This window comes from Durio zibethinus, chromosome 6, assembly GCF_047325235.1.
Source record: "Durio zibethinus cultivar Kanyao isolate XHJ-2024 chromosome 6, ASM4732523v1, whole genome shotgun sequence".
Lineage (NCBI taxonomy): Eukaryota > Viridiplantae > Streptophyta > Magnoliopsida > Malvales > Malvaceae > Durio > Durio zibethinus.
The window spans coordinates 13,520,659-13,545,616 of record NC_143167.1 but is presented as its reverse complement, the minus strand read 5'-3'; the positions used below and the strand labels follow the sequence as shown (position 1 = coordinate 13,545,616).

Genomic DNA, 24,958 nt, shown 5'->3' with positions numbered 1-24,958 from the left:
CGTATTCAAACCCTATTAATTTTCACGATATTTGAATGATTAGATTAAATTTGAGTATTACTATTTAAACCCTAATATGATTAAATGAACACTACTAATTATAATATTCAAATCTCTTAAAATTCGAATCTCTTAAATACTCAATTAGTTAAATTTTTTTGAAGAAATAAAATAAAAAAATAAATTTAAAATTTAAATTCAATTTTAATTAATAACAAACAACTTTTAAAATATAACGAACAATTCTTAATTAATAGCAAACAACTTCAAAAATAGAACAAACCATAACTTAGATAATAAAAAAACGTTTATGAAATTAAACACATTAATTTAAATATTTGATAAAGAAACAATCAACTTGATACATCTATTTCATAAATTGAAACAATCATAAAACTTACTTCCGTCAACTTATGAAAAATTATTCCTCTTTCTCAACAATAAATGTGCAATTTGAATTAGCCATTGAACATGATCCTACACAAATAAAAAAGATAAATATTAATATAACTCTTAAGATGAAATATAATAGATTTTATTTTTTAATATAACTCTTAAGATGAAATATAATAGATTTTATTTTTTAAAAAATAAAAATAAAAAATATAACAAGTGTATTATTTATCCTATACTTCATTCCTTAATCAAGTTACAAAAGACTAATAAATATTTATATAATTATATACGTGCATGTATATATATTAAAACGTTAAGATTTGTATATTGTACTAAAATATCATGTATGTCTATACATTAAAAGTTGCATGTTTACTTAATATGAAAATTTTATTAATTTAATAATTTGTTTTATTATTTATTATTTTTATAAATAATTTATTATTATATTTTATTACATGTGATAATTAAATTTTTAAGTGAAAATATAAGTATATTTGTGTATCAATTTATTACATAATATAAGATTAATTCACCCAATAGTGCTATTAAGAAGAAGGATCATTTGTTACGATTCAATTTTTTTTTTCAACTATAAAATTTTACATATTTACTTATGTAAATAGTTAAATGTATTAGATAATAAAGGAATGTTACCTAAAGCTAACCTGAATCCAACACTAATAGTAAATTTATTATCCAAATTTGAAAATTATTATTGGAGAATTCTAAATACACCCCACCTATTTTCTAAATATATCCCACTTTTTTTTTCAAAATTTTTTTAAGTGAAGTTACTTAAATATCGTTCTTACAAGTTTTCGAATATCTAACACTTTTCATAAATGCATTTTTGAAGGTGGAAAAGTGAAAAGTTATGAAAAATTACAAAAAAATAAAATTTTGTTAAAATTATTTATAAATTAGTATAATAAAAAAATTAGTATTAAAAAATATAAATTTAAAATTAATAAAAAATTACTTTTACTATTTTAATTTTGGAGAAAAAAATAAAATTTTATAAAGTTTTAACTAAATATTTTGTCTTTTGATGTTATCAAAGGTGATGAAAGAATTATCAGATTTGATCAGCAAATAAGAGTTGAAACTCTTTAAAATTATATAAGTAATATTACTAAATATTACACAATTTTGTCAAAATGCTACAAAATCATTATTGTCATGTCCTCGGTCTTACATGAATTTGAAAACCAGTAAGAAGGGTGTTGGAATAATTAGTACTAACTTGAAGTTGAAGATTTTCTTAATCAATATTGATTACTTATGAATAAAGAGGCAATATAAGTAATACTACTGAATACTATAAAATTTTATCAAAATCTAACATACTAATTAGAGAAATTCATCGTGCTAAATATATGGAGAGACTTCACTAAGAAATTTAGTTTAATTAAAACTATTATAAACTTTTAATAATCGATAAATAATATTTATTAAAAAATAATAAATTTTAAATTTATAAAAAATTATATTTGTTATTTTATCTTTAATTTACTTAGGATTTCATAAGACATTATTCTTTTGTCTAATATGAAAATAATAAAAGTAATTTTTTATTAATTTTAAAAATTTATAATTTTTAATAATAACTTTTTTCATTTTACTTATTTACAAATAATTTTAACAAAATTTCTTTTTTTATATAATTTTTCGTAAAAGTTTAATTTCTTTTATAAGTTCTCAAAAATGTATTTATGAAATGTATTATGATTTTTCAAAAATGAATTTTTGAAAATTATAAACTTTGTGAGATAAATATTTTAATAATTTAATTTATAAATTTTTTTTAAAAAAGTATGTTAATGTAACAAAAATGTATCTGTATTTAAAATATCATATTATCATTTTATAAGATAAGAGTGTAAATTATACATTAGTACTCGTAAGTTACTCGGGTTCAATTCGAATAAAACTCAAATTCAATTCGATTATTATCGAGTCGAGCTCGAGCTCAAGTAGCTTGATTCATCGATCGAGTCGAGTTTAAGTATTTTTATATCTGATTCAAATAACTCACGAGCCTAATCGAGTTTTTATATTTAAATATATTTTTATTATTTTAATTAATAAAATATCTTGATCTCGATATCGAGTACAAATAATTAAACTTTTGTTGAATATGAAAAAATCGAACTTATTTTTACATAGTAATCGAACGTAATTAAACAAATTCAAGTAATTTACTTTTTATTTTGAATAGAGTTCGAATTAAAAAAATAAAATTTGATCGAGTTTAAATTAAATTTTGAATCTCAAATTTTGAATTGAATTTAAACTCAAATTTAATACTGCATTAACTCGAATTCAATCGATTACACTCTTATTACTAAATATTTTAATCTTATTATTATTCAAAATCAAAAAACTGAGTCGGGTACCAAAAACTTGGGCCCCAGGAAAAGGCTGGCGCCCAACCCTTATATCATTTGCGGAAGCCAAAAAATCATCAAATCCCATTAGTTAAAATTTATTTTGTATGTTTCCATCTTCTTTTAATTTTGGTCCTTTCCTTGCCTTCCATTCTTCTAGTTTGTTAGATCAGATAAAGATCAGATCAGATCCATAGTCACTTATTTTGACAAAAGGAAGAAAGAAAAAGGAGAGAGATGAGAGAGATTATAAGCATCCATATAGGGCAAGCTGGGATTCAAGTTGGGAATTCATGCTGGGAGCTATACTGTCTTGAACATGGAATCCACCCTGATGGAATGATGCCCAGGTTTTGTTTTCTTCTTTTATTTTCTTTTTGAGATCAAAATTGAAAACCCATTTCCCCTTTAACAAAGATCTGAATCAATTTTAGGGATGACAAAAGATCGAGTCCAGTAAAGGAATAATAGTTGCTTTTTCTCTCCTTTTACTCCCTTCGGGTAATGGTATTGCTACTGTGTTTTACTGAAGAAGTTTAATGGTGATTGCAGTGACAGCTCTGTGGGTGTGGCACATGATGCATTCAACACTTTCTTCAGCGAAACGGGTTCAGGAAAGCATGTTCCTAGAGCTGTCTTTGTTGATCTGGAACCCACTGTTATCGATGAAGTTAGGACTGGCCCTTACCGACAACTTTTCCACCCTGAGCAGCTTATTTCTGGCAAGGAAGATGCTGCCAATAATTTTGCCAGAGGCCACTATACAAGTAATAAACATCATTTCCCTCGAGGCTCTTGGTATTGTTTGTTCTTGTTGGCTTATTCTGATTCCGCTTCTGTTTTGCAGTTGGTAAGGAAATTGTCGATCTCTGCCTTGATCGAGTTAGGAAGTTAGCTGACAACTGCACTGGTTTGCAAGGCTTTCTGGTGTTTAATGCTGTCGGAGGTGGAACTGGTTCTGGTCTGGGGTCTTTGTTGTTGGAGCGCTTGTCTGTAGATTACGGAAAGAAGTCAAAGCTAGGGTTCACCATCTATCCTTCACCGCAAGTACTTACCTGTTTTGATACTTCTAACTCATGAATATTATGACTTTTTAATAACATGGATGGCTGAAAAGCCAGTGGCAATTGCATTTCAGCTTGCTATAGCTATGCTTTATATTTAGCCTTTGAAACTTTTATGTAGCATTATTTTAACTTTACCATGCAATTTTTTATTTTAAGCACAATTATTTTTTTTAAATGGTAAGAAAAAAATTTGACTAAATTGTGTAGGACTGACCTTTGGATTTTTTTTGTTAAACTCTTAGGTCTCAACAGCAGTTGTGGAGCCTTACAATAGCGTTCTGTCCACTCATTCCCTTCTTGAGCACACAGATGTGGCTGTGCTCTTGGACAATGAAGCTATTTATGACATATGCCGGAGATCCCTTGATATTGAGAGGCCAACTTACACCAATTTGAACCGATTGATATCTCAAATCATATCATCCTTAACAACTTCTTTAAGGTTTGATGGAGCCATCAATGTGGACATTACAGAGTTCCAAACCAATCTTGTTCCATATCCCCGCATCCATTTCATGCTCTCTTCATATGCACCAGTTATCTCAGCTGAGAAAGCATACCATGAGCAATTATCAGTTCCTGAGATCACAAACGCAGTGTTTGAGCCTTCAAGCATGATGGCGAAGTGTGATCCTAGGCATGGGAAGTACATGGCATGCTGCCTCATGTATCGAGGAGATGTTGTCCCCAAGGATGTTAATGCTGCTGTTGCTACTATCAAAACCAAGAGGACTGTGCAGTTTGTTGACTGGTAAGAGAATCTGGTATAGAAGGATGCAAAGCTCTGCTTCAGTAGTTCAATGGCTAGAAAAATTGGTTTTGATTATTACTTTCTAGATCTCTTTTGCTGAAACTCAAATTGTCCTGGTCATCGTTTCTTTTTCCTCTTTTAATGCTCCAATACTTTAGGAACAGTAACTTGGCGCCAAATTTTGTTTTGTGGAGTTTGATTCATGCAACCTCATATGCGTCTCTTGCCACACCAGCAATATGCTAGGATATCTAGATTTATTGCTTTAGGAGGTTATGAAATGCTAAGGGGTTAATGCAGGCATATTTATTGCTTATGTACAGTAGCATAATATATTAAAGATTGCCCTTTTGTCTGAAAAAGTTTGTTTGGATGTGCAGGTGCCCAACTGGCTTCAAATGTGGTATTAACTATCAGCCCCCAACTGTTGTACCTGGAGGAGATCTTGCTAAGGTGCAGCGAGCTGTTTGCATGATAAGCAATAATACAGCAGTTGCGGAGGTGTTCGCACGCATTGACCACAAGTTTGATCTCATGTACTCGAAGAGAGCTTTTGTCCATTGGTATGTTGGTGAGGGCATGGAAGAAGGTGAATTCTCAGAAGCACGTGAGGACCTGGCTGCACTAGAGAAAGATTATGAAGAAGTTGGTGCTGAAGGTGTAGATGATGAAGAGGAAGGTGAAGACTATTGATGTACTTATGCAAAAGCATTTGCTTTGAAGATCAATTCAGTGTGTGAGCGTATTCCCCCCCCCCCCCCCTTTTCCTTATGTCCTTCCTATCGTTCTGTCTTCTTGTGTAGAACTGTCTATCTTCCTGTGTGCTGCAAGATTGTCAAATTCTGCCCATCTGTCTTGAGTCTTTTTATGCTATGAATGAAGTAATATTTAGGGTTGTGTTGCATGTCATTTTGTTAGAACTGTTTGTCTTTTACTTATGAAAGATGCTTCATAAGAACATAAGTAGCCATATAATCTATTATTCTGTTTTCTTGTTTAGCACTGTCATATTTATGGATGATGTCTGCCAAATTATGTCTACAATCTCTGTAAAGCCTCTTTTTGCTATCAATGAAGTGATGCTTAGAGTTGTGTTGTGTCGAGATGATTCGCGGTCGGGGATGGTGACTTGAGCACGGGACGAATGGGGAATGAGAAAAAATGGGGCTTTAAAAAGCATTTTCGATAAAAATTAAAATAAAGAGTCGTCATTAATTTTTTTTAACGTGTGATTGATCATCTAAAAATATTTTATCTTTTTAATAAAACATAAAAATTTTTAAAAGTTTTATAAAAACAACAAATTAACGTTTGTGAAATCAATCGATTACGTGTAGGGGAATAATAGTACTTTTTTAGTGTATTTAAAAAATGATATCAATTAATTATATGTTATCTTGAAATTTTAGTTAAATTAATTGCATGTTATTTTTAAACTTTGGTTAAAAATGATTCTATTTTAGTAATTAGAAATTAATTCTTTTTTTTTAATTCATAAAAAAAAAAACTTGAATTTTTTTCTTTTTGAAAACAAAGCATTTTATTTATGAATCAAAATAAATAAAAAAAAAACTTAAGTATCAAGATATTTTTTTCACTTTTTTATATTTAGGTAGATTTTTAAAAATATCTTTAATTTAAGAATTTTTAAATTATCTCACAACATAGAGTTATTTTATATTTAGGTTCGATTTTAATGATTATATTTACTTAAGATATTATTTTATTTAAAAATATTTTACTTTAAAAACTTATTTTTTTAAAACAAATGCATGACACACAAAAACATAATGTATAATGAATACATGATATGAATGACATGATATGGATGTAGGACAATTCAAGGATGCATGTAACAAAGTAAAATGAAATGTAAATATATGAATGAGGGCTAATGGTTGTTTTAGGCTTTGTGGGTCGGTTTAAGGTTTGGGTCTAGGTTAGAGTTTAAAGTTTAAGATTTAGTGTTTAAGATTTAGTGTTTAGATTTTAGGTTTAAGTTAGAGTTTAGAGTTTAAGATTTAGGATTTAAGATTTAATGTTTAGGTTTAATGTTTATGATTTAATATTTAAGGTTTAGGGTTTAGAGTTTAAGATTTTAAATTTGAGATTTCATGAGAAAATGCATGTGACCAAAATAAATTACAACAATGTCATTGGGAAAAATATAAGTATTTGATACATGTGACATGTGCATGACAAGAGAACAAACTAATTACAAATTTAGGTATTCACAAAACTAAATTACAAATAAGATTTGCATGTGAAAACATAAGAAAAATGAATTAAATACTAAAATTTTTCAAACTTTGAAAGACATATTCCACCATTTTTCTTTTTTAAAAATCAAACAAACAGCTTATTAACTAACATTTTATCTATTGAAAATGGATCAAACACATTGAAAACTTGAAAAACATAGCAAAAACATAATCAAACACATGGAATCAAGCAATATTTGACCACAAAATGAAGAACAAGTTTCTGTCAAGCATGGAACTACCTTGGCTGAATGTCCCATGGCACTTACACAATCACATTTTCATTCCATCTCACTCAAGCATGCATTGAACATCACAACATTCATCATTTGAAGGTATTTTAATTAAAAAGAGAATTCCATTAAACATATAGTAAACTAAAATAGCATGGAATCTATGAAGAACTAGAACATGAACCAAACACCAACACATATCACTAACTAATCAAAATTCATACAAAACATAAGTAAACTCATCATTTAATTATCATAGATAACATTTGAAAGAAAGTAAATCAACAAAAAGAACTAATTTGAGGTTCGGCCATGGTGAAGTGGAGGTTGAATGAACCACCAAATGGTGTTAATGGTGGTATTAAATTTTTTGTTGTTTGATTCTTTAACTTCAATCCAAACTATGAATTAGTTGGATAAAATTTGATTCAAACTTTGATAAAAAAAAAAAGAAAGATGAAGAACTACAAGTTTCTCAAAAGAAAGATAAAATAATGAATGAAGAACCAATGTAAAAATGTTATAAAAATGAGATGAAGATGGAATGGAATGTAAGAAAATAAAATGGAGACTATATCTTCTCTAAGCTTTCTCCAACTTTTCTTTCTCTCTTTTTTTTTTCTTTTTTTTTTTCACTTTTTTTTTCTTTTTTCCCTTATTTTTTCTACATTTCTAGCCCCTCTCTACTTCTTCTCTTTTATGTCCCCCTTCTCTTTCAAATGAGCATGAAAAATATCTCTTCAAATTGAATCTTGGCCCTTGGATTAGAGATGCATCTAATGGTCTATATTCATCCCTTTTCTCCTTTGTAAAGAGCTATCTTTCACCATTGGATTTAGCTTTTCAAGAAGATCATATGGTTTAAGATGCTCACCACCAAAAGTTGAATTTTTAATGCTGTTGGAACTAAGTGAAAATACCATTTTACCCTATAATTAGAAAGTTTTCAGATTCTAGAACATTTTCTTAGAAAATAATGCTCCCTTATTTATTTTTGTAATTTTCAAACACCAAAAATCATGAAATAATATAAAATTAAAATGTAAAAATTTTTGTGAAAATTTGACTTTGGGAATGTCAAATTATAAAATTACGTACAAGGAATATTTTAGTAATTTCATACTTTTCGAGGTATTGCTAAGATTTTTAATGCACCAAAAATTATCAAATAATTTAAAAAAAATTATTTGAAATGTTTCATGAAAAATTGACTTTGGGAATGTCAAATTACAAAATACCCTAAAAGAGTATTTTAGTAATTTCACACCTTCGAGGTACGATTAAGATTTTCAATTTTTCAAAAATCATCAAATAATATTAAATCATGATCTAAAATTTTTTGTGAAAAATCAACTTTAAGAAGGTCAAATAACGAAAATACCCTTAAAAGGTATTTCGTAATTTTACCCTTCTCGAAATGTAATTTAACTTTTTAGTGCTTTAAAATCACAAAGATCATTCCCAAGGCTGATTAATTCCATTTGGTAGTAAATTTTGAAAAATTGACTCGAGTTCAATCTGGTTTAATTGATATTGATCAATTTTGACCAAGTTTGACTTTGGGGCATTTAAGTCAATTGGTCCTAATTTTGATTTTAAAAACTTGTCAAAATTAATGAAAACGTTAGGTATTTGTCCGGATAAAATTAGGTATTTGTAAATATCCATTTTGTGTATTTTTTAGAATAAAAAATAATGCAAAAACCAAGGATACCGATTTTGTTTGGAACCAAAGGCTAAGAGGGTTTTGCTTGTGTGCTGTTTGTTTGGTTTTGCACTAGAGTTTTTTTTTTTACCATTACAAGTTTTAAAACCAAAAATTTTGAAAATTTCAATTTTGGAAGGGCTCCTATAAACATAGGTTAGGAAACTTTTTTTTTTTTTTAAATCTCATTTTGAAAAAGATGCTATGAAGATAGGCAACAAGCTTTTTTAAAAAAATCTTAATTTGAAAAAGACTCCTATGAAGATAGGCAACAAGCTTTTAAAAAAATCTTAATTTGAAAAGGACTCCTACAAAAATAGGTAATAAACTTTAAAAATTTCAATTTGGAAAGGGCTCTTATGAAGATAGACAACAAACTTTTTAAAAAAAATCTCAATTTGAAAATGGTTTTTATGAAGATAGGCAATGAACTTAAAAAAAAAAAAAAACTCAATTTGAAGAGGGCTCATATGAAAATAGGCAACAAAATTTAAGAAATCTTAATTTGAAAAGTTTTGAGAGTCTTATCTTTGAAAAGTGGGGTTATGTTAGAGATCTTGAAAAGAATTGTTTTTTTTTAGGGTTGTTTCTTCCCTTTAGCTTTTCCTTGGAATGTGTTCATTTTCTGATGATGTGTTTGCTTTTCCAGAATCAAATCCATGCAGTGTATGTAATGAATGTAAGGTATACAATTTATGTCATTCCAAAATTTTTGTCCACATCATGCATTTGTATTTATGGAAACAAGGTTCTCCTAACCACAATTATCTTTAAACTTTTGGTTCTTGAATAAGTCATTAGTAGTCAAATCATAATCATTTGATCGAAGTTTTTTCTCAATTTCTAGCATTTTTCTTTTTCTTCCTCCTCTTGTTACCAATCATTTTGGCTTGATCTTTTCAATAGTTATTTGTCAAACTTTGCCCAAAAATGTCATCATTTACCTTTTATTATTTTTCCATTTCTTGGTTTTCTTCAATTTTCAATTCATTCATTCCTTCTTCCTTCACTCATTAATCATTTCGTCCTTTATCATTTTAATTTTTCACTATTTAGTTTATCATCCATTTATCATCATTTCTAATTCATTTTTTGTTTTTTTTTCTTATTATTTAGTTTTTTTTTTGGCTTTTAGAGATTTTTGAAAATAAGTCTAAATGAAAACTTGGATACCATCATCAAAGAATGAGATGACTTTGGATATTACCACCAAATAGACATCAGATATCACTATTGAGTATAAATGACTTCGGATATCACCATTGAAGAAGAATGTGAATTCAAACTTGGATACTCAGATATCACCATCGAGTATATGTAAATGATTTCGAATTTCATCACTGAAGAGTACTTGGATATCACCACCAAGTGAACGTAAATGACTTCAGAAATTACCACTAAAGGATACTCAGATATCACCACTGAGAAGAGATGCAAATTTAGACCTAGGTACTCAAATATCACCATTAAGTAAGTGCAAATGACTTTAGATTTCACTACCAAAGAGAACTCAAATGACTTTAGATATTACCATAAAAAAATACTCAGATATCACTATTGAGTAAATACAAATGACTTTGGATATCATCATTTAAGAGAACTCGGATATCACGCTGAGTGACTTTGATTAAAGCTCCCACCTAAAATTTCAATGAAATTCAAACAATGATACTTGAATATCACCATCGAGTGAATTTTGAAAAAACTCGAATATCACTATAGAAAGAATTTTTAAGAAATTCTAACCTGAATACTCAGATATCACAATTGAAAATTTTTTAAAAATTTAGACATGAATTTTTTTAAAATTTAAAAAAAATTCTAACCTGAATATTCGAATATCACCACTGAAAATTTTTTTAAGAAATTCTAACCTGAATACTCGGATATCATGATCAAAAAATTTTAAAGAAATGTAGACATGAATACTTAGATATCACCATCAGGTGATTTTGAAAATTTTTGAATATCAGCACCGAGAGAGTTTTAACGAAAAATTGGATTTTGCTACCAAAAACATTTGACTAAAATTCAAACTTAAATGCTTGGATATCACATCCGAGAAATTTTAAACATATTCAGATATAACTATTGTGTGATTTTGAAAAATTTCGAATATCACCACTGAAAGAGATTTAATGAAAGGTCAGATTTTGCCATCAAAATTTTTTAATTAAAATTTAAACTTGAATGCTCGGATATCACCACCAAGAAAGTTTTAATGAAAAGTCAGATTTCGCGACCAAGAAAATTTTAACAAAGAGGTTAGATTTCGCCACAAAGAAAATTTTAATGAAATTCAAACTTAAATATTTGGATATCACCATCGAAAAAATGCAAATGAAATTTTGTTAGAAAATTTCAACAATACTTAAATATCCTCATCGAGAAGTATGACAAAGACTCGAATATCACTATCAAGATTTAAAAATTTTGACTTTGAACACTTAAATATTACCGTTAAGATTTGAAAACTTAGACTTTGAACACTTAGATATCACTATCGAGATTTGAATGAAATCTAAAATTTTTTAATATTCGAATATCACCAGTAAAAGTTTTAATAAAATCTATATATTATCACCAAAACATACAGAAAACTCGTATATCACAATTGAGAAGCTTTTATCTATATATCATCATAAAGCATGCGAAAAACTCGGATATCACCATAAAGAGAAATGAATCATATAAAAACATGCAGAAAACTCAAATATCACCTCCGAAGGAATTGAATAAAATAAAAAAGGTATTACACCAAAAAAATCTTGACATTTTTTTTTTTTACGAATTATTGTTCATTGTTTTTGCATTCATTTTTATTCTTCTTAATTTCTTTTTTTTTCTTTTTTGTTGTTTTTTTTTTCTTTTTTTTTACTCCATCTATTCAAATTTTCCTTTTCTCTTTTATCAATATTTACAAAATTGTCAAGTAGAATTATGATGCAAACATATGTAATAATGCAAATGTAAGTGCCTTTATAAAAATGTGAAATCCCTACTAACCTATGCAAATGCAAGTGTCTTTTTTATGTTGCAAATGTTACATATGAAGATATAAATGAAATCTCTTACTAGGGAATTTCTTTTGTCAAATGCAAATGCAAAAGTATATGACTCTTACCAAAATGCAATTTCTAATGTTGCTTTAATGTAATAGATGCAAGAATTCTCAAAGGAGATGCAAATGCAAATATCTAACCTAAGGATGCATGATCAAGAATTAACTCAGACATGCTAATCCAAATCTTAACTTTGATAATGCGAATGTTTGGATCTTTGCAACTATCAAAATGCAAACACAAAACCCGATTCCAAGCAAGTAAACACAAATGATCAACCATTATGATGTGAAATGTCAACGGCCTCTACCATAATGCTAATGTAATGTCCCTTGACAGATGCATATGTTCTTTCCAAGATGCATATGTAATAATGCAAATGTTTCTACAAGAATGCAAATACAAATACTTATCCCAATTATGCAAATGTTTCCTGCAACTACAAAATTTAATTTTAAAAATGCCAGTGCCCATTTAAATGCAAAAACTTTGTGATGTATATTCTCTAACATGGATGTAAACACAAAAAATACTTCCTTTTTCAAAAGGAAATTCTTTCTCAATTTTGCTTACCCGTTTTCCATCCAATTAGATCTTTAATTTCTTCTCAAAATGATCTCAACTCACCATTTTCCTATTCTTTCACCTATTTCATCTTGTTTCTTTACTAGTTTCCATCATGCTTTTTGATTTTTCTTTTGTTTTTGACATGTTTTCCTTTTTATTTTTAGATTCAAACATACAACATGCAACGTACAATATGCAACACAAATTTTGGACTGGAGTGCAAAAATAAAAAGACATATCATTCATTTTTCTTTCTTGAATCCAAATCAGTCTAAAAATTCTCACAATTCATTCATTTTTTTTGTCAAACATGATTTTTTTAATTTTACACAAATATGCATGACTAGTTATTCAAAATTTTTTCAAAATGATTAATAAAATTTACCTTACATAATTAAATTCCTTAATTAAAAAGAATAAAATATATAAACAAAAGGTGACTTTATGAGTCTTTTGGGAATTTGTATTCTCTATTAGAAAAGAAAGATGTGATAGTTTTTTTTTCAATGGATTGAAGATTCAACAAATCAATGGGTCTATTTGTTCAAAAAGGCTTTACCACTTGAAGGGCATGAAAAAGGTATATACTTTTCAATATAGGCTCACAAATGAAACATAAGTTTTTCTAAAAAGATGAATTTCATGAAAACCAAACATAGTCAACACTTTTTTAATATCCAAATATGGCATTTTGATAGATGTTAAGTTTGTTGTGATAGGCTCAAAATTTTTAGAGGTCATTTAGGGAAGAGGCCAGAAGGTTCAAATTTTCAAAATTAATATCCTTTTTATGCATTTCAAACTTTTGGGACCTTGATCTCTTCAGATCTTTCAATAGGTCTAGGTTGCCTTTGGTTGGCATCTGTCTTGCTTAATATCAAGAGTGGTTTTAAAGCCTTCAATGTTTGCTCTAAACTGTTTTTCTGTAGAGTTTTCACTCTAGAGCCACATTCATCTTTTTTTTTTTTATGTTATTCTTTTTTTTTATTATTATACCATGCACTTAAGAATTCAAACATCTAAAATGAGATAACGGTTCAAACAAGTAATTAGGTAATAAAGGGATATGTAAAAGGTTAATAAGTTTTATGGTCATTCTTCAAAGAAAAACTCTTCAATTTTAAGCATTTGTGCTTAATTCAATATAGACTTTTATTAGGACGTAGCATAGATCGAGGCCCAGGGTTATGAAAGAAAGGAATAGATAGATCAAAAATAGGTGTTTAGGGTTGATTGAACCAAAGATCAATTTTTTCATTTAAAAGTTTCACTTTAAGACATTTATCTTTTTATTTTCCCATGTCTTTCACTCAATCATTCATTTTTTTCTTTTTTTTTCTTCTATTTTTTTCTTTTTTTTTATTTTTTTTTTGTTTTTCCTTCGTTTATTTCCCTTTTCTTACATTTTTTTCTCTTTTTTTTTCTTCTCATTCTTTATTTTTCTTATTTCTGTCATTTTCTTCCCTTTTCCTTATTTTCACATCTTTTTTTTTAGTGGATTAAAAATTTCTAGGAACATTTTATTGGTCTTTTACCTTCATCATATAGGGTCTTTTTTTTTTTTTTTACTTTACCATTTTAACCCCTAGATGCATCCTTTATTTACCCTCTAGTGTGGTGGGTGATTCTTGATTAGGGTTTATTTTGAAAGAATTTTATTATGCTTAAAGGGGTAGCAAGGGATAAATATCCATATTTGTGAATAGCTGATGAAAGATGGCCATTTATCATTTGAAGCACAATTACTTAATTTGAAGAACAATTCTTTTCGAAAGAAAATGTTTGAAGAAATGTTTTTTTTATGTTTTCTTTTTAGATTTCCTTGAACTTTAACTCTTTTTGATTTCATTAGTTTTCTCTCATGGATTCTTTCATATATTTATTAAGATTTTTTCATTTTTGGATTCATGCAAATGCCTTAAGTGCATGATGTCATAATAAAAATTTTTTCTTTTTATTTTTTATTTCTTACTTTTGTTTCTTTTTTTTTTGTATGCCCCATACTACAATATAAGGTATATGCTTAAGTTTGACAAACCACACTTAATGAAGGTTAATGTGGGAAAAAGGATAATGTGGAATGAACTTGTTTAAAGTGTCAAATAGTTAATGTCACTCCATAAAAAGTTGATCATATCTCTAATTACTTTAAGGGAAATGGGGTCTTTTTTTTCATCAATTTGCCCAATGACACTAGATAAGAATAATTTTGGGGTAAAGAACTAAAAGGTTGTTATGTTTGGGATCATCTTAAAGGATTTGGGTAGCTTTGATTTCGGAGATTTTTGAAGGTCAACATAGCCTTGACTTACCAAATTACCACATCCAAATTCTAAAAAAATGTCGTGTTTACCTAATTTTCTAAGAATCTTAATTTTTTTTTTTAAAAAATTTGTTGTCCATTGTTCATTGCCTGGGAAACTATCATTACCCTTTTTATATTATAGTATCATCAAATAAAGGCAAAGTTCACGAATTCAAGTTCATGCCAAGTGAAATCAATTGAATGATTTGGAAAAGGTATGAAGGTATTTGCTGAGTTTATTTCTACTGGTGATCGCCAACTCTTTTAAGACTCCTTTCACCTTTTATTACAAAAGAAAACTCTCCATCTTTTTTTTATTTTTTTTCTTATCTCTCTTTTTTTAAGGCTTTTTTTTGTTTTTTTTTTTAAATTAATTATGTGGGACTTTATTCAAAATTCAACGATTTTCATGGTTGAGTAGTAATTTTGGGTGCCAATCCAAAAACAGAGATAGTGCCTACAGTCTTTTGAGGATTTTCTTGAAAGCTAGTTTGATAAAGATAAGAACTTTGAGAAGCACTATTTATGACTGGGTGAGAATGATAAGGGTTGCATGGGTTGAAACCCTCCAATAATTGCCTTTCCTGTGTGACCACTTGCATATTTGTTTTCTTTTCCTTATATGCACTATCATTTGTATCACTTCCATTAATTTTGCTACTTTTTATTTCTATGTTTTGAAAGATTAGCTAATTTGGGACCAAATTAGCCTTAACCAGATATTTGGGTGCATGTTTTGTTAGCATCACCTTGTCTTTATTTCTCTTATCTTGATTAATTTTATTGTTGTCTCTAATACTATTTGTTATCCTGATGTGAGTTAATAAAGGACTTTCATAAACATTTGGCTTTGTCTCTTAAAATTTAGTAACTCGGCCTTCACTAATGCTTGCACTTTGTACTTCAAAGTCGTATAATCTTTCAAGGAATGACCTAGAGCACTATAATCATATTCACATATGGCATTGGGGTTGTACCATTTGGGATATGTTGGTTGGAAAGGCTCAATAGGTGCAAAGGCAATCAAGTGGCCTTTTAAAAGTTGTAGGTAGAGGTTTATGTAGGAGATGGTTATTTGGGTAATAAGAGTTTTTTTTTTTTTTTGGTATTGGTGGTGTGAGAGTTTTTCTATTCTAAAGTTGGATTGCCTAATTGGAAAAATGGTTGTATGGTTGATGTTGGAGTGAATTAGGGAGCTTTAGGTCAGAAACTTGGTTGATGCCTTGGTTGAGAAAGTGCTGGTGGAATAGCAAGCTAAATAGGTGGTTGTAGAATGTGAGGTAGAGGACACGAGTTTTGGAATGAGTTCAGAAGTTGTATGGAGCTTAATTGCAAGTTTGGATTTGGAATAATTAGTGAGGGTTGTTTGAAACCTAGTGACTCTATTTTGGATTTCAGGCTCTTAAGTTCAGTCATTTGTGTGGTCAAGTCATCCACCCCTTTCATGAGCTTATTTTGATTTTTATGCAAGACATCTTGTGTATCAGGATCTTTCTGAGAGATATTGACCTAGTAAGAACCAGTTGAAGTTGATCTTATTCAATTGGAAGTGATGAAGACTTTTGAGGAGAAACAAACTTAACTTCACCACAAACTTTGATCATTTTTACCAATTGAGCAATATGCTATTCATTTCCTGAAGCTCGTGCCCAAATTCCTTTTGATTTAGCTCTAATGCACCGATCTTTACTTCCAATTGATATCCCATTTTTGCCCTTTTGATACCTACCAAGATAGATATTTTAGTCTGAGTTTAAACTAAAAATTTTATGTTATTATTCTTAGTAAATGAATGCCACAAAATAATTTCTAACTTACATGACACACAAAACATGTTTATGAGTGCATGGACATGATGATGATGCAAAAGAATATCATGAAATGAAAAGATGCCTAAAACCATGGATTTTCATATATACAGGGTCCCAAAAAATAAAAATTTCATCACTTATGAATGTGTATACATGTAATGTCCTATTGTAAGGGTGGTGAGCTATGTTCACATAAAGTGCAATTAATATAATGCATGTTTTATAAGATTCTACCATTCATGAATCCACATACATGAAATGCAATGTATGTGTTATGCAAACCTAATCGGGTTGACACTATTATTTGAGATATGCCTAAGATGGAATGCATGTACTATCTATTAAGATGTGCATAAGATTAAATACATGTATTATCTATTAAACTGTGTATGAGATTGAACGCATGTGCTATCTATTAAGATGTGTATAAGATGGAATGCATGTATGTCCATTGTAATGTACATAGGATAGACTACATGTATTATCTATTATGATATGCATGAGATGGACTTTATGTATTATTTATTTAGATGTGCATAAAATAGAATACATGTATTATTTATTAAGATATGTATGAAATGGAATGCATGTATTACCTACTAAAATAAGCATGAAATGGAGTGCATGTACTACTTATTAAGATGTGCATAAAATGGAATGCACGTATCATCTTATTATTTCTAACTTCAAAAATATGAGAATGTATGCAAACAATATCAAATAAAATGCAAGGAATGGAACAACATTAACTCTCTCTTTTTTTAAAAGGGGGAAAAACTTAAGAACATTTTTTTTATTCCATACAAAATGACTAGGATTCAAAGATTTTTCCTTTTTTTCATTTCTTTTTTTTTTTCTTTTTTTGCTTTCTTATTTAGCCTATAAACATAGAATTTAAGAAAAACTTTCCTTCTTTTTTTTTTTTTTAATGAAAAATTTTATTTTTTTTAGTTTTTTTTATTTTGTTGGATAATAAAAAAAATTTATTTCAAAACATTTCTTAAAGATGCACATTTTGGACAAACATCAAGCAAATCAAATTGTAAGTCAAAAGAATATTTTTTTTGAAAGAATGTTTTTTTTCTTATTCTTTTTTTTTTTTTTCAAAATTTGTCTTATTCACACTATTACTGCTCATAAATATAGATTGTATCAAAAAATTTCTCATGTATCCTAATTTGGGTAATTTTTATGAAATGAGTATGGCATGAGTCTAGCTAAGCTGGCTCCATAAAGTTCACTGTATACTAGGTTGGGAATTAACACGTCTAAAGGTTCCTAAATTGTTTCTCACATTATCGTCTATCATAGACTAATGAGGCACCTTGATCCTCACCCATTACAGGTTACAAGCAAAAAATGTTCAATTTGAGTGGGAGTGTTTCACTAGCCATTGCAAAGATTTACACCTCACAGAGCGTAGCTACTTTAATTCCTTCTAAAAAAAGTTATAGCCTAAGTATAAAGCTTATGCATGCAATGTAATGTGAGTGTATACAACAGAGCATACACACGTTGCACACAAAAATAAAAAAATGATAGGATAAAATATGCATGAAACGCAAAACACATATACTTTTTTTAAAAAAAATTTTTGGAAACAAGGAAATTAAAAACAAAACATTTTTTTCATTTTTTCAATTTTTTAACTTTTTAAGAAAACAAGAAAATTAAAATTAATGAATTAAGATTAAACACTAACTTGGACCATTAAACCAAAATTTAGGATAACATTCACCTAACTCTCTAAAAATGTGCCCCTAATAGAATCGCTAAGCTGTCACGATATTTTGGGATCGAGATTGGCGACTTGAGTGTCGAACAAATGGTGAATGAGAAAAAACAAGGGTTTTAAAAAGTATTTTCGATAAAAATCAAAATTAGTCGCTACTAATTTTTTTAGTGTGTGATTGACCACCCAAAAATATCTTATCTTGTTAATAAAATATTTAAAAGATTTAAAAAGTTTTATAAAAAGAACAAATTGAGGTCTATAAAATTAGATTTAGGATTCGAGAATTGGTTACATATAGAGAAGGATTAGCACCCTTATAGTGCCCATCGATGATGGTACTAATTAATTGCATGTTATCCTTAAACTTTGGTTAAAAATGGTCCCATTTTGGTGTTTAGAAATTAAGTTTTTTTTTTAATTCATAAAAAAGACTTGAATTTTTTTCTTTTTGAAAACAAATCAAAATTTAAAACAAAGCATTTTATCTTTGGATCAAAATGAAAACAACTTAAGTATCAAGATGCCTTTTTCATTCTCCTATATTTAGGTAAAACTATAAAAGTATCCTTAACTTAAAGGTTTTCAAATTGCCCCACCAAATTGAGATAATACCTTAAATAAATAATAATCACTAACAATCCGCTTATATCTGGGTAAGATCTTGATAACTATATTTACTTGAGATATTATTTTATTTAAAAATATTTTACTTTGAAAACTCATTTCTGAATACAAATGCATGATATGCATGAATGTGATGTATAATGAATGCATGATATAAATGACTTAGTATGAATGTAGGACAATTTAAAGATGCATGTAACAAAGTAAAATGAAATGCAAATGCGTGACTGAGGGGCAAAGGTTGGTTTTAGGGTTTAGGGGTTGGTTTGGGTCTTTAAGGTTTAAGGGTCAGTTTAAGGTTTAGGTTGGTTTGAGGTCTAGGTTAGGATTCAAGGTTTAGGGTTTATGGTTTAAAATTTAGGGTTTTAGGATTTCATGGGAAAATGGATATGAGCAAAACAAATTACAACAATGCCATTAGTAAAAATTTAAATATTTGATGCATGTAATAGGTGTATGACAAGAAGACAAACTGATTACAATATTTCTAGGCATTCATAAAACTAAATTACAAATGAGATGTCCATGTGAAAACATAAGGAAAATGAATCAAACACTAAAATTTTTCAAACTTTGAAAAACATGTTCCTCCATTGTTCTTTTATAAAAGTTAACCACACAAACACCAAAAATCACCAAACAACTTATTAAACTACATTTTATCTATCAAAAATTGGAACACATTGAAAATTTGAAAAACATAGCAAAAACATAATCAAGCGCATGGAATCAAGCAAAATTTATCCACAAAATGAAGAACAAGTTTTGGTCAAGCATGGAACTACCTTGGCCAAATGTCCCATGGCACTTACACAATCACATTTTCGTTCCATTTCACTCAAGCATGCATTGAACATCACAATATTCATCATTTGAAGGCATTTTAATCAAAGGGAGAATTCCATCAAACATATAGCTAGCTAAAATAGCAAAGAATCCATGAAAAACTAGAACATGACCTAAACACTAACATATTTTACTAACTAATCAAAATTCATGCAAAACATAAGTAAATTCATCATTTAATTATCATCAATAACATTTGAAAGTAAATAAATCAACTAGAAGAATCAAAAAAAGGTTCGGCCATGTTGAACTAGAGGTTAGTTGAACCTTCAAATGGTGTTAATGGTGGTATTGAATTTTTAGTTGCTTGATTCTTTAACTTTAGTCCAAACTATAAACTAGTTGGACAAAATTGGATACAAATTTTGATTAAAAAAAAAAAAAAAACACGAAAAGCTACAAATTTCTCAAAAGAAAAATAGAAAATGAAGAACCAATGTAAAAATGTTATGAAAATGAGATGAAGATGGAAAAGAATGCAAAAAAAGAAAATGGAGATTATACCTTCTCCAAGCTTTCTCCAACTTTACTTTCTCTCTTTTTTCTTCTATTTTTTTCTATTCATGTTTTTTTTCTTCTTTTTTTTTTTTTTTTTTTACATTTTCATCCCTTCTCCCTTTCTTCTCTTCTATGTCTCATTTCTCTCTCAAATGAGCATGAAAAATATCTCTTCAAATTGAATCTTGGCCCTTGGATTTGAGGTGTATCTAATGGTCCATATTAAACCCTTTTCTCTTTTGCAAGGAGCCATTTTTAACCATTGGATTTAGCTCTCTAAGATGATCACATGGCCCGAGATGTTCATTGCCAAAGGTTGATGTCTAATGCTGTTGGAACTAAGTGAAAATACCATTTTACCCCAATTAGAAAGTTTTCAGTTTCTAGGCCATTTTCTTATAAAACAATACTCATTTTTTTCATTTTTATGATTTTAAAGCACCAAAAATCATAAAATAATATGAAATTAAGATCTAAAAGTTTTCATGAAAATCTAACTTCAGGAAAGTCAAATTACAAAATTACCCTTGAATGGTATTTTAGTAATTTCACACCTCTTGAGGTGCTGTTAAGATTTTTAATGCCCCAAAAATTATAAAATAATTTAAAAACATGATCTGAAACATTTCGTACAAAATCGATCTCAAAAAAGTCAAATTAAAAAAAATTTCTTAAAAGGGTATTTTAGCGATTTCATACCTTTGAAATTACAATTAAGATTTTCAATATTTCAAAAACTATCAAATAATATTAAATCATGATTTGGAGCTTTTCTTGAGAAATTGACTTTAGAAAGGTCAAATTATAAAAATACCTTTAAAAGGCATTTCGATAATTCTACCATTCTCGAAGTGCAATCAGAGTTTTCAGTACTTTAAAATCACAAATATCATTCCCAAGGCTGATTTATCCTATTTGGTTGTGAATTTTGAAAAATTGACCCTAGTTCAATTTGGTTTAATTGATTTTGACTAAGTTTTGATCAAATTTGATTAAGTTTAACCTTGGGACATTTAGTTCAAATTAGTCCAAACTTTGATTTTAAAAACTTTTCAAAATTAAAAAAATGTTAGATTTAAACATGGTTAGATTTTGACAGATTCACAAATGACTAGATTTTGCCTAGACAAAATTAAGTGTCTACGTGTTGCTTGCCATTTTTGTTAGAATGGTTGGAGCCTCAGTATAAAGATTTAGGGTATGACCAAAATGTACCTCAAGAAAATTAGTCGAAGCAACATGGTACAGAGTACTTGTTCAGGTATAGAAATATTATCCAAACCAACCTTGGACTTATCTAATCCAAAACTCATAATTGCCATAGATAATAAATGTTAGGGCCAATAGTAGAATGGATCCAAATGAATGCATGGCATCGCAAAAGAGTTTGAGCCAAAGCTGCATTGAGCATCCACTTGTCCTATTTATATCCCAGGGAGTTTTAGGATTGGTTCATGTTTGTAATTAATGCACTACATTGCATGTGTAGGTTACATATATGGTATTCATTGATTGATTATAGCCAAAAAGTATTGAAAAGTGTTCTCTTATCTCTAATTCATGACCTAAGTGTAAAGAAAAAATATGGTTTGTGAAATCATATTAGATTCATTAACAATATCAATGTTACATATATACAAGTTTTAGTGTGAGATCGAGTTAAGTTTAAGCTTATCTCTTGTACAATACTTTATTGATCCTTATCTATAGCTTGTCTAAGAATATAACAATCATAGATTGAGATTACATTTAGATAACTATTAGATAACTAGGTCAACTTATAGATATACTTCTGTTGTGATCAGAATCAATCTTATTACTACTATCAGTTGTTCTTAAAGTTGACCATTTCCCTGTTATTTCACTTGGATCAATCTTGCTAAGCTAAGTGCTACTAAGCTATGTCTTAGTCTTAATATGCCCTTACAAGACAGTCAAGCCATCAGCTACACTAGTCTTCGGCCTGAGAAAGGTTGGTTAGTGGTTTAGTGAGTCCATCAACTAGTTTATCCTTATAAGAAATATAAGACACTTTGAATTCATCGAGATGCACATGTTACCTAACAAAATGATAGTCTAGAGCAAAGTATTTCATTCTAGAATGAAAAACAGGAGTAACACTAAGATAAGTAACGCTAATGTTATCATAAAATAATGTGGGTTACTGTTTGACAAGATACTAAAGTTCTACTAATAAGTTTTTGAACCCAAGTATTTCAGAGGCTGTGTTGGCAGTTGCTCTATATTCAGCCTCGGTGGAGGATCTAGCAATTAATTTTTTTTTAATCAATTACCAAGAGATAGGATTATTGCCAAGAAATAAAATATATCTTATTATGGAGGTTTTATCATCCAGGTTACCTAACCAATTAGCATCACTAAAGGTTGTGAGATGAAGAGATAAAGAATTTGTGAGAACCAAACCATAATCAATACTTGAAGTATCATAGAACTCTTTTTAAATGAGTCTAGTGAAGTTCAATTGGTGAGTGCATAAAGTGAGATAGTTTGTTAATTGAGTAGGCAACATTAGGTCTTGTGAGAGACAAGTATTGAAGCAAGCCAATAAGCTATCTGTAGGCTGTAACATTTGTAGGTCCAATGCCATTATGTGGTGTTTTCCTTGGCACCAGACAAATTGAACTTATCTAAGAGATTCTTGATGTACTGATGTTGGGACAAAAACATACCAAACGAGATGGAAATGACTTCTATTCCCAAAAAGAAGGAAAGAAGCCCCAAGTCTTTAAGAGAGAATTTGTGAGAGTGATGAGACACATATTTATAAAGAGTTAGTTGATTATTTTTATAATAAAAATATCATCAAAATAAATCATAAAGTAAATAATGTCATAGTTTTCAGCATATATAAATAATGAAACATTTGAAATAGAGTTGGTGAAACCAAAGTTAAGAAGAAAAAGACTCAGTTTTTGATACCAAGCACTTGGGGCTTATTTTAAACCATAGATAGCTTTATGTAACTTGCACACATATATAAGATGATCTTTATCAACAAAGGCAGGTGGTTGAGACATATATACATTAATAATTAGAGTTCCCTATAGAAAGGCATTGTTGATATCCAATTGCTTTAGTGGCCATCCATGTTTTAAAGCAATATAGAAGATTATTCTAATTATCGTAGGTTTAACCACTGGACTAAATATGTCTTTGAAGTCTAAACCAAGTCTTTGATGATATCATTTTGCCACCAACCTACCCTTAAATCTATCAATTAACCCATCAACCTTTCTTTTTATTTGAAACACCCATATATTTCCAAAAACATTTTGAGAAGAGAACTTCTATTCAATTGCTTTTCATTTTCTTTCTCCAAATGTGTCTTTGAAGAAACCAAGAAGGAAAATTGCTACTATTCAATTTTAGTGGGAGCTAGTTGGTTACATTAATATGAATAACTTCAACTTATGTGTTATTAACAACAATGATAATTAAGGACATTTGGATCGAAAGGTTACTATTAGGCTTATAGAGGCTTTAATACCATGTCAAGAAACAATAAGGTTTGTGAAATTAGCCTAGACTCCATTTGTTTCATAGAAAATGACTTTCGAAAGATTATTTTCGCATTATCAGGTGTTTATTTGGTAGAAAACTAGCTGGTAAACGAAAAATAAAACCATTTTTTAAAAATTGTTTTATAGATTTGAAAAAGGGAAGACATTTTTTTAAAAAGAACTATTTATGAGTAAAACTATTTATCAATGCTTTTGAGCATAATTTTACTTATAAATAATATTATATTATATTAATAAATAATATATTAATAAATAATATTATAATATATTAGTAAATAATATTATAATCTAATAAATAACATATTAATATATTAATATATTAATATAAAAGTAATAAATAGTTTTATTTTAATTATTTTTTAATATTAATAATTTAATAATAAATATTTTCAATATACTTTAATAATAAATAAATTTTAACATTTTAATGGTTATATTAATATTATTTGAAAAAATTTTTTCTAAAAAACAACCAAACAACGAAAAATATTTTTTTATTAACTTCTCCAAACAACAAAAAATCTTTCAATTCAGAAAATATAAATATTTTTCAAAAATCATTTTCGAAAAGTCATTTTTCATGAAACAAACGAAGCCTTTGTTTCATTAACAATATCAATGTTACATATATACAAGTTTTAGTGTAGAGATCAAGCTAAGTTTAAGCTTATCTCTTGTACAAGATTTCATTGATCCTTATGTATAGCTTATCTAAGAATACAACAATCACATATTGAGATTACATTTAGATAACTGTTAGATAACTAGGTCAACTTGTAGATATACTTTTATTGTGATTAGAGTCTATCTTACTACAGCTATCAATTGTACTTGAAGTTGATCTTTTCCTTGTTATTGCACCTAGATCAATCTTGCTAAGCTGAGTGCTACTATGTTGTGTCTTAATCTTAATACTAAGGTTCTGTTTGTTTTAGTGTAAAATCATTTTTAAAAGTTGCTTTCAGCATTTTTTGGTGTTTGGATATTTCAATCAATAGAAAATAATTTTTGGGTCAAAGGTAAATAGTATCATTTTGGGGGGAAAATGTCTTCTTTTTTTCTACTCTATAAAGTAATTTCCACAAATCATCTCTTTTGTCTTCCTTGTAAGGAACCTTAAGAAAATAACCTCAAACCTTCACAAATATAACAAATTCACAAATTA

General features: G+C 28.5%; 1 protein-coding gene across 1 annotated transcript; it reads left to right on the top strand.

The window, feature by feature from the left end:
- The first annotated feature begins 2,865 nt into the window (after positions 1-2,865).
- LOC111285012 (tubulin alpha-3 chain) lies at positions 2,866-5,603 on the top strand. The gene is made up of 5 exons (XM_022874221.2): positions 2,866-3,136; positions 3,339-3,553; positions 3,634-3,833; positions 4,096-4,604; positions 4,985-5,603. Exons 1-5 carry the CDS (start codon positions 3,024-3,026, stop codon positions 5,295-5,297), a joined length of 1,350 nt encoding a protein of 449 aa, XP_022729956.1. The 5' UTR covers positions 2,866-3,023; the 3' UTR covers positions 5,298-5,603.
- Positions 5,604-24,958: the final 19,355 nt, after the last annotated feature.

Excerpts from the sequence above, each read along its gene's own strand:
- LOC111285012 (XM_022874221.2), top strand. The coding sequence starts at position 3,024 with ATGAGAGAGATTATAAGCATCCATATAGGGCAAGCTGGGATTCAAGTT. Across the intron at positions 3,137-3,338 it reads CCTGATGGAATGATGCCCAG|TGACAGCTCTGTGGGTGTGG; the intron begins GTTTTGTTTTCT and ends TGGTGATTGCAG. Across the intron at positions 3,834-4,095 it reads CCATCTATCCTTCACCGCAA|GTCTCAACAGCAGTTGTGGA; the intron begins GTACTTACCTGT and ends TTAAACTCTTAG.